Below are 10,646 nucleotides of genomic sequence, written 5' to 3' on the forward strand. Positions count from 1 at the left end.
GAGTTGTAGTTCTCTTTAGGGATTTTACTAACTAACTTGCTACGTAATTAACAAACCTAACTAAACATTTTGAATAAACAGAGAAAATATATATTCATAGGCTATCCTCATAATCAAACAGTAGAGTATTATCTCATCTTCTAAATATATATGTTTTATTTATAGTAGTTTAATATATTTTACTGTACTTATAGAGTGCTGTAGGTTTCATTTCTCCTGAAATACGCAACCTTGTTACAGCCTGAGGATGCGCGCAAAGCACTTTCCACACGTCACCGCTGTTCGGTGGAGTTTAGGAAGCATTTAAAGCATATAAAACCTGATTTCAAGTCTGAAATACTTATATACAAGATCAGAGCAATGAAATAGAATATACAGCACCTTGTTCGTGAGCTGTGTGAAGATCTGCGTCTGTGCTACTCTCGCGCTTCAGTTCTTCATCAGTCTGTGAGTGGGCGGGGCCACAATAACAAACACTGGAGCTTCATGCATTAGGATATTTTTTATACAGCCTATTATCAAGGGAGAGGCATTTCTGTGGAAATAAACAACACTAGACTCCACCTCAAGCTGATTTAGAAATTGCAGACCAGTGTCTCTTAAATGAGAGATTTTATTATTATAAAAAAAAAATTATAATAATTATAAATTAAATATCCAGCATTTTTAAAAGGTTGCTGCTTATATTCTGCTTTAAGAACTTTGGGTGAAATCTCTTATTTATTTTCTGTATTAAAAGTAGTTTAAAGATGACTACTATTATATAACAGATACCGCTGGTGATTCTGATTCAAAACTGTTAAAATTAATTTTAATTCCCATACAGATGTCTGATATATGGTCAAATGACCTAAGGTCAAATTATAACGTTACATGGCATCTACATGCCAACTAATTCTCATTAGATTATAAGAAGACTGTTAGGTTGGGGTTAGTGTAAGTTGACATGTACATGCAGAGTTTCTTATAGTCAGTTAAATGTCTGTTGTAGGAGCAGTATCAATAGATATTAAGCAGACGGTCTACTAATACTCAAATGGACCATCAAAATAAAGTGTTCCTGAACAATATTTGGCTATTGAACTGAGCTATTGAAATCTGGAATCTGAAGGTTCAAATAAACATTGTGAAAACAGCCTTTAAAACTGTCCAAATGAAGTGCATACTGAGCTATGACATATTTACAGCAGGAAATTTACTAAATATCTTCCTTTAACATTAGAATTGTATGATTTTTGGCATTTTATAAATATATATTTGTATGCAATTTATAAATCTATACAATATCTACAGATATAGTGCAACATGACTGTTTTGTCGTTGAGGGTCACAAAGGAGTTTCATTACTATATTTTGAAAAGCAGGTAAATAAAGGGTCATTGGTCCCCATTGACATTTCATTGTGTACACAGTAACAAGAGGTTAAATAGTAACTGCATGTGTTTGTGCAATCAATCAGTCATTCAAGCATAAAAATATTAGATGTGGAGAGAGAAAGAGAGAGAGAGAGAGAGAGAGAGAGAGAGAGGAAACAGAAAGTGAAGCAGGCAAACAGTAGTGCAGGGTGTGTCAAAGGTAATATGTCAAAGTAAACAAGTCATTAACTAGTTCTTTGCTACTAAATGCCTCATTATAGATATTTGCTGATGATTGAACTGAAGGTAAAAAATGATTATAGTAACACTTGTCGTACAGGCTGTACATGTGTCTGTTACAGTAGTGATAAACAGCTCATAATGTGGAGAAATTAAATAGACTCATAGAAATACTTTGTGTATTTATATATTTATTCATTTCAATGAATTCATAGCAGCCAATATATTAAAATGATTATCAACCAGCTTAAAATGTCATCAATGCCACTTATGGTAAAGTAGCCTAACAACAACAACAAACAATACACTGTAAAACCCAACAGTCAACTTTATCAAATGAAATGAGTGGAGTTAAATGTACTGTTAAGTTAATTCTACTCATTTGAAAAGAGTTTTGAACTCAGTGTTGAATATAAGGAGTTATTTAAATACCTCATTACTTCAACTTAAATGGAGTAAGTTTACAGTACTCATATAGATTATTATTTTTAACTAAAATGGTTTGTAGCAATCAGGTTCCTCAAACGGTTTGAGTTGCCTTAACTTATTGGGTTTTACAGAACTCAGTTGGTTTGAGTTCTCTTCATTTATCGGGTTTCACTGTGCTCAAATTGCTTCATTTACTCAAATGGAATAAGTTCACAGTACTCATTGGGATTAGTTTGTGAACTTAAATAGTTTGTTGCAATCGGTTTCCTCAAATGGTTTGAGTTGCCTTAACTTATTGGGTTTTACAGTGTAGCAGTTTGAATATGAATAAACTAAAAATCCTGGACATAAATTCATTTGAAAGTGCAGTATGGTTTAAAATAATATACATTTACCCAGTTTTACATTTTCTAAATCTTTTGAATTTTTCGACATCAATACAATGAATCATAAATAAACATGCAGTGCTCAATATTGTATATTAATCTATAATAAACAAGTAATTATATTTCATTTATTTGATGAAATAAAATGGCTCATTTGATATAAGCTGCAACTTTCAGATTCAAGATTTAATTTTACCAAAGATAAAAAGCAAAACAACAGTCATAATGATGAGGAAGATCACTCCAATGGCGCAGCCCACCCCAATCCAGCAGTTTTTATTTGGACAATTACTGGTTTCTGTCAGCACTGAATGAGGCATTTCTATGTGAACAGATTGAGGTTGATTTCTGCGTTCACTGAGAAATTCAGCACGCCTCATCTCTTTTATGGTCTTTATGAGTTCAGGGCTTATTTGGCGTGTGCAATTGGGGTCAAAGTTCTTCTGATCCGAGTGTCGTGTCACGTAAACCCTGTCAAATTTCTTCCATCTCCAGTTATAAGAAACGATGATCCGATCACAGTTGCTGTCGTCTAAATACCCCGTGTAATTCTCTATGACATAATAGGGCAGCGATCCAGGGTTGTGCAGGTTGCCCACCTCGTAGTACGGTAGATTAATGGGTGGAAGAAGTTTAGGTCTATCCCTATTGTAGAATCGGTGAAAACCAAAACATCCATTTTCAGGGTAGCACAGAGCAGCCATTTGTTGATTGGAGTCAATCTGGACACACTCATGAGCAAACCACCACAGCAAGTTCAGTCCGTGTCTGGGAGGCGGCCGACCAAACCCGGACTCTTTCAGATCAGATAAATTATTCAATGTTTCCATGTTTCCTCCTTCAAAAAAATCTGAAATATAAGCAGGCAGATTTCTGTAAGCAGTAGCACAACAGTGCCGTCAAGATTTTTATTTTTTTGCAGTGAGTTGAGTTTTAAAAGTGTTTCTAAAATAAGAAAAAGCAGTAAAACTCATTAATAACATCTTGTTTTCTTAAAGTCAATCATTCATTCATTTGAATAAGATAGCGCAGTATAGTTTCATTTCCCTTTAAACACACACACACACACACACACACACACACACGCACTCACGCACGCACGCACACACACAAACACACACACACACACATTCAAGTTCACACAAGTTCATTTATAACAGTCAAAGGATCAAGTAAAATGTTTTCTACATGCTATACGTGATATCTGTTATAGTGTAGAGTTTAATAATGCATATATAAAGAGCAAACAGCATTTCAAATAATGTACAAAAGCATATGAGACAGAGAGGATACTGTACCTGCTTCATGCACTCAGGTGATTTGCATCTCTGTATCTCTCGAGCTTCTGTTATCACTCTTTTTGTAGGCGGTGCAAAAATGTCATGATAATTATTTTATGGGTTTTGGACAACCAGCTGAATGGCTAAAACAAAACTAACAAACTAGAGAGACTTATGGTACACTCTCAGAAATAAAGGGACACGAGCTGGCACTGGGGTGGTACCTTTTCAAAAGATACACATTTGTACATAAAGGGTCCAAATTGGTACCTCAAAAGTATAAATTTGTACCTACAAATTTTAAGAGGAACACTTCTGTACTATTTAGGTACTAATATGTACCCTTGAGGTATTAATATGGACCTTTAAGGTACTAATGTGTACATTTTGAAAAGGTACCACCCCAGTGACAGCTTGTGTACCTTTATTTCTGAGAGTGTAGGTGTTTAAGAAAACATTTATAAAGCTATGTCAAGCGAATTTAGGCTATATATAACATTACTTATAACTGGCACACTGCTTTACAGTAAAGTACTTTTCTGTAATAGTCTGTATGTTGATTATGTTTGATCTGTTCTGTATCAGATCAAAGTTAAAGGTGTCATGTAATAAAAATCTGGATATGCATAGCTGAATAATAAAAGTTCAGCACATGGTAATGACATATTCTCCTGCTCCTATACACCATTGTTTCCTCGTTCTCATCTAAATATTGTGAATGTAACATCCCAGTGAAAAGCAGGTTAATTGGAACAAAGCATTGGATTTCACATATAGGATCATTAATTCGCATGCCCACAGCAGCTTTTGATTGGTCACAACATCATTCATCCCCCATCCCTACTTATTTTCTAAGTATAACACAGCTCGTTCCAATTGCGATTTTTGTGGGACTCTTATTTTGGAAACGATGGGCTTTAAAGTCCGTGTGAACCGGAAGTTGCTGGGACTTTTATTTCAGGATGTTGAAACAGAAACTGAAACTGAACCCAAAAATAGCAACGATATGATAGATGTTGAACTAAACTGGCTGTAGTCTATGAGTGTTTATGTGAATGTGAGAGTGTATGGGTGTTTCCCAGTATTGGGTTGCAGATGGAAGGGCATCTGCGGTGTAAAACATATGCTAGAATAGTTGGCGGTTCATTCCGCTGTGACGGCCTCGGCAGGGGTATAGCAACCGGGGGGGACGGAGGGGATCCGTCCCCCTCACTTTTAGAGACAGACCATTTAGAAACAGGTGATTAAGAATTATATGCAGGTATGATCTCATATAGCCGTCCCCCCCACTTTTAAAATGTGGGCCTCGGATAGACATGGGATTAAGCCAAAGGCAAATGAATGAATGATGTTATGATATTATAGAATTGTAAATTAAAGAGTTACCATTAGGCTACGCTTTACCCTGCGTGTTGTATGTTGACTTCTCTATTCCCCTTTACTTCTTTTTTTGTGATAATTCATTAAGCGACTACTTATTTTGTCTGAAATACAAATTGGCAGGATTAAATGTATCCTGTTTATTTTCTTACTTTTGCACAGCATCCTTGATCCCCTTATAATAAATGAATTAATCAGTTATAATAAATTGAATTGACTACTATATAGGAAATTTGACAAACAAAAAATCCAATTTGATTATGTTTATTTGCTTCACAAATGTCCTAGGTCAGGCAAATGCTATTTACATAGCCTAGCCCAAACATTATAAAGCATTACAGGTCTTTACCATTATGTCATGTATAACAATGCAAAGCTAGTAACAATAGTTGTCCTACAGGTGTTTCTAAAGCTCATACACAAGATCTTGTTTGAGGTGATGTTTGATGTTTATTTTGTTGCTTCAACCCAAAAACATAAAACTGAAATGTGTGTCGTCAGTGAAGCATACATTTTCTTTCGACTAAGATTATACCCACTTTAAGCCGAGAGTTATACACAGCGGATGACTTTGCAGCCACAACCACATCACTGCGAAACATCCATACACTCTCACATTCATCCACACATGGCACTATGGCCAATTTCGCCTCCCCAACCCCCCTATAGCCCATGTGTTTCGACTGTGGGGGAAACCGGATCACCCGGAGGTGTTTCCCATTACTGGATTTTATGGTTGGACCTTCAAACTGATATTGCTCCGTGCCATGCAGATTTCTGCATGATAACTATAGCAGAAAAAACAACCAAAACAAAAACCCTGAGAAATTTATATTAATTACATATAATATGTAATTAATATAAACTGGCACATAAATTAAATCTTTATTTCAAGAGTTCACACTCAGCTGATGATTCATCAAAAGCTTGTTTGGTATGCTGTCCCGGGAGAGAGCCCCGAGCTCAAGGGATCCTCGAGCCCGGGGCTTCCTCCCGTTCGCAGAGCGAGAGGGGAGGCTGAGCTCAGTGGATCTCAGAACTCCCCGTCTGCAGTAGCTAAGGGAACACGTGAGGAAAAAAGGGGGCTAGACAAATGCTTGATTGTTATGCATGATGTATATATTTGGATGGTGGGAGGAAACCGGAGAACCCGGGGAAAACCCACGCGGACACGGGGAGAATATACAAACTCCTCACAGAAACACCTACCGGCAGTGTTCTTGCTGTGGGGCTAACAGTGCTAACCACTGGGCCTCCGTGCCGCCCGATCTAAAGTGAAGGAGGAGAATGGGGAGGAAGGGGGGTTTCTTCCAAATGAAGATAAAGTGGACTGAAGACTGTGGTTATTTATAGTAGCTTATGGCTCATATGATTGGATGATACTGATTAGCTTAATACGAGACCGGCTGTGATAAATCATAAGCACATGATCCTCTCGAAATTAGTTTATTAATAAACCTCACTTACTTCAACTTGTTACACCTAAATGAATTACATTTTTCAACTTATAAATATGAAGAAGGAATCCCTTACAGACGCTAAAGATCTTTGTTCGTTTTTCTGAATTAATCACTGGAAACACCCACAAGGTGCCTGGCAGGTTTTATCTGTACGTCAGTTTTTTGTAGAGGTTTAAAAACAGATATATTTTTATGTTTGAAAGCATATTAATATTAACATCTTCCAGAGTGTTTTGAGGGTCACTGCGTGCACCAAATCTGGTCTCCCAAATCCATTAAATACTAACACATACATTAGGCATGGGATGATAACCGTGTTCAAGGTATACCGCGGTTTGGAAAAGTCAAGGTTTTAAAACTGTCTAAATTTTCTGCAATAATGTTCCTAAGGTATGAGTAAGATTTTTTTATTTACTCTTTTGTTTGTTTTTTAGGACAGCAGTATCTCCAGCAGTAAAGATATCCAAAGATGCCATTTTAAATTATGAAAAAATCTGTGTTTTTGAGAGTCCATAATTAAGTTAAATTAATTAGCCTGACATGTTTACTGCTCCAAAATATTTTAAATGTTTCTCAGATTAAAATGTATTGTGTATAAAGGGGGAAAATGTTTTGTTTTTTAACCCAGAAATTTAAAAAGAATATATTTTCTCAATTATATTATTTATAATCTCAATACCGTAAAACCGTGATATTTATATCCAAGGTTATCATACAGAATCAGAATCAGAAAGAGCTTTATTGCCAGGTATGTTCACACATACTAGGAATTTGTTTTCGTGACAGAGCTTCTACAGTGCAACAGGATTACAGAGACAGGACAAAAAACAGATAATAAATATATTTAAAAATAGAAGTAAGTAGTGAATGGAAATATACAAGTGTATGTACATGTTTATCACTATATACAACGTTATATGTGCAGCTGTTATGTGCAAATTGGCATGTAAAGTGTGTTGTTAAATAAGTGTATATGTGTATAAAAGTGTATAGCAAGTAGTGATGTTGGTCAGATACCGTCAGATTCTTATACCGGCCCATGCCTAACATACATTGACTACACAAGCAATGGAAGGATGTACACAATGATGATAGCTTGGGTGGAGCTGCAAACTGATATTGTTCCTGCATGTCAGATATCTGCATAACTAGCAGAAACTATGGTGGCCGAGAGAGCTTAACGCGGTGCAATTTAAGAAAGCACATGCAATTACAAAAAACTCCAGCAAATAAAAAAAAACGATCTTCATCAGTTTGACAGCACACGTGTTGCAAATTCTCACAACACAAACAACTGAAGAAACACGCAGCAATTAGTCACGACACTTGCAAATATCCACGTAACACAACGGAAATGTTTCAAGGGGACCCAAAACCATGACGGACCCTGCTGAGATATGGATGTGCTATTTGGTCTATTTTAATAAATTTGGTTTATTTTAATATCTTGATTACACGACATACTAACATTGTTATTAAGTGTTGTCAAATTGATGAAGATCGTTTCTTTATTTGCTGGTGTTTTTTGTAATTGCATGTGCTTTGCAGCACGTTAGGCTCTCTCGGCCACCTTAAGAAACCCTATTAACTAAGTATTGAAGGATAAGCATTTTATTAAGCTGTGCTAGTAAATACGTAGTAAATATAGACATGAAGGCTTTTGCTTTAAAGGGTTAACTGCCATATTATGTGCACAGTATAGAGAAGTGTTGCAGGTTGCTGAGAACAGCCCATCCTGTTATCGGGTATGGGTGCATAGAAAGTGCAGAAAGTTCTGAGAATGACAGGATGTATGAGCTGTGTGTACGTGCTCTGAAACATCTGCCTTAAAAGGTCAACTGTCAAGAGAAGATACACCGATACCAGAAAGAGGAACATCTGGTTGCTGAATGGTCAAACTGTCAAGACGACACCATATAAGTCAATAGGGTTGGGATTAGATAGTGTGCGAAAGACAGTGTAAAAGCATGAAGGAGAGCCCAATAGGGCAGAGCTGAACTGAAGTTACACATCTCCTACGCAGAACTTGTATTCTCTAACTTCTTGCATTCAAAATAAAACTTGTTAATTTTCAATTCAGATCTCCGTCAATTTTTGAACATGCAAAGAACCATTTGAGTCCTACAGTATATAACCCATAACAAACGTAGTATTGTTTTGTAATTGGGTTAAAGTGGCTTTTAATTGGTATGTAATAAAAATACAAACATAAATTGTTTGGAAAAACAGTCATTCCTGCTCAGGCTAACTGGTTATTCAGGTCTGATTGGTTTACTAATGTCAGCTTTTTTCTATAACCATGCTTTAGATTATGGCAGCCACTTCTACTTTCAATTAAAGTAATAGGTTGGACTACAAAATCCTTATCTGTAAGCTACTAGAATGCTGTGAATATGATTATGAATTTTACACTTTTTAAGCCAATGGTTGAATTTGACACAACACTGGGTCACAGTAACCCAGCCTTTGAAACTGAAAGCAAAGATTAATTTACAAAACACTAATGTTGTGAATATGATCAGTTCTTGTATCAGCATATGTCAGAATCAGATCAGAATCAGAATCAGAAAGAGCTTTATTGCCAGGTATGTTCACACATACGAGGAATTTGTTTTGGTGACAGAGCTTCTACAGTGCAACAGAATTACAGAGACAGGACAAAAAACAGATAATACATATATTTAAAAAAAAATAGAAGTAGTGAGTGCAAATATACAGATTGACAAGTGTATGTACATGTTTATTACTATATACAACGTTATATGTGCAGCTGTTATGTGCAAATTGGCATGTAAAGTGTGTGGTTAAATAAGTGTATATGTGTATAAAAGTGTATAGCAAGTAGTGATGTTGGTTTCGCAATTATTATCATCAAGTGTTCATGAGATGGATTGCCTGAGGGAAGAAACTGTTTCTGTGTCGGGCTGTTCTGGTGCGCAGTGCTCTGTAGTGTCGACCAGAAGGTAACAGTTCAAAGAGGCAGTGTGCTGGGTGTGAGGGGTCCAGAGTGATTTTGGCAGCCCTTCTGCTCGCTCTGGATAAGTACAGTTCTTGGGGAGTAGGAAGGGTTGTATCAGTGATTCGCTCAGCAGTCCGAACTATTCGACGTAGTCTTTGGAGGTCGTATTTAGTAGCTGAGCTAAACCAGACAGTTATTATATGTGTGTTTGTGTCTGTATTAAATATATGTGATAATAAAGATTTTTCTGATATCAGTTTACATATAGACTTTAAAAGGTGCTGGGTTGTCGTAGCCCAACACTTGGTCAAATATGGACAAACCCAATGTTGGTTTAATTTTTTTCAATGAAATTCAATTGATGCTTTTTAACATAATGTTTGAGTTTGTCCATAATTGACCCAACATTGAGTTACATCAACCCAGCCTCTTTTCTTTTTAAAGCATAGGTCTCAAACTGGATTCCTGTAGTGCCGCAGCTCTGCACAGTTTTGCTCCAACCCTAATCAAACACAGCTGATCCAGCTCATCAAGGTGATCAAAACTACTTGAGACTATTAAGCAGGTGTGAGTTGGAGGTGGGTGGAGCTAAACTGTGCACAGCTGCGGCCCTCCAGGAATTGAGTTTGAGACACATAAGCAACTTTAATAATTTACAAAAACATTAATGATTCAAACTTGAAAGTGTGAGTTTTATTTATTTTTTTATTGCAAACCAAGCCACATCACCACACAACAGGATAGAAATGAAACCAGGAAAGGAATTTAATTCATGACACTCATGTGCTTTATCTTCTAATAATTCAACAGTGAATTATTCACCACAGCTAAAGACAGGTTCAGATGTTGTATATCAGACATTCGTCAGATTTTTGTCCTCAAACTGCTCCTGTGTGTAATTTCAGAGCTACAGCGAAAGATCACATCAAAACACAACAGGAGGATTTGGATGAGGTGTGAAAGAAACTATGGAACAGTAATGCCCTCAAAACCTGAACTACTTTAATGGCACATCTTCGAATGTTCACCAGCCATTCAGAATCAAGCATTCATCAGCCCTGTAGCATAATAAAGATGATTAAATATAAAGCCTGTGATAAAATTGATGATAATCATCAGATAACTTAGAGCAGATTAATAACAGAAGCTCTTTATGC

At 36.4% G+C, this 10,646-nt stretch overlaps 1 protein-coding gene across 1 annotated transcript; it reads right to left on the minus strand.

The window, feature by feature from the left end:
* Window positions 1–1,958: 1,958 nt before the first annotated feature.
* On the minus strand, window positions 1,959–3,758 carry LOC130233966 (uncharacterized). The gene is made up of 2 exons (XM_056464279.1): window positions 3,709–3,758; window positions 1,959–3,260 (listed from the first exon to the last, which is right to left on the minus strand). Exon 2 carries the CDS (start codon window positions 3,238–3,240, stop codon window positions 2,590–2,592), a length of 651 nt encoding a protein of 216 aa, XP_056320254.1. The 5' UTR covers window positions 3,241–3,260; window positions 3,709–3,758; the 3' UTR covers window positions 1,959–2,589.
* Window positions 3,759–10,646: the final 6,888 nt, after the last annotated feature.

The sequence above is a fragment of the Danio aesculapii genome, chromosome 1, assembly GCF_903798145.1.
Source record: "Danio aesculapii chromosome 1, fDanAes4.1, whole genome shotgun sequence".
NCBI lineage: Eukaryota > Metazoa > Chordata > Actinopteri > Cypriniformes > Danionidae > Danio > Danio aesculapii.

Coding starts and splice junctions, on each gene's coding strand:
- LOC130233966 (XM_056464279.1), bottom strand. CDS start 3,240: ATGGAAACATTGAATAATTTATCTGATCTGAAAGAGTCCGGGTTTGGT.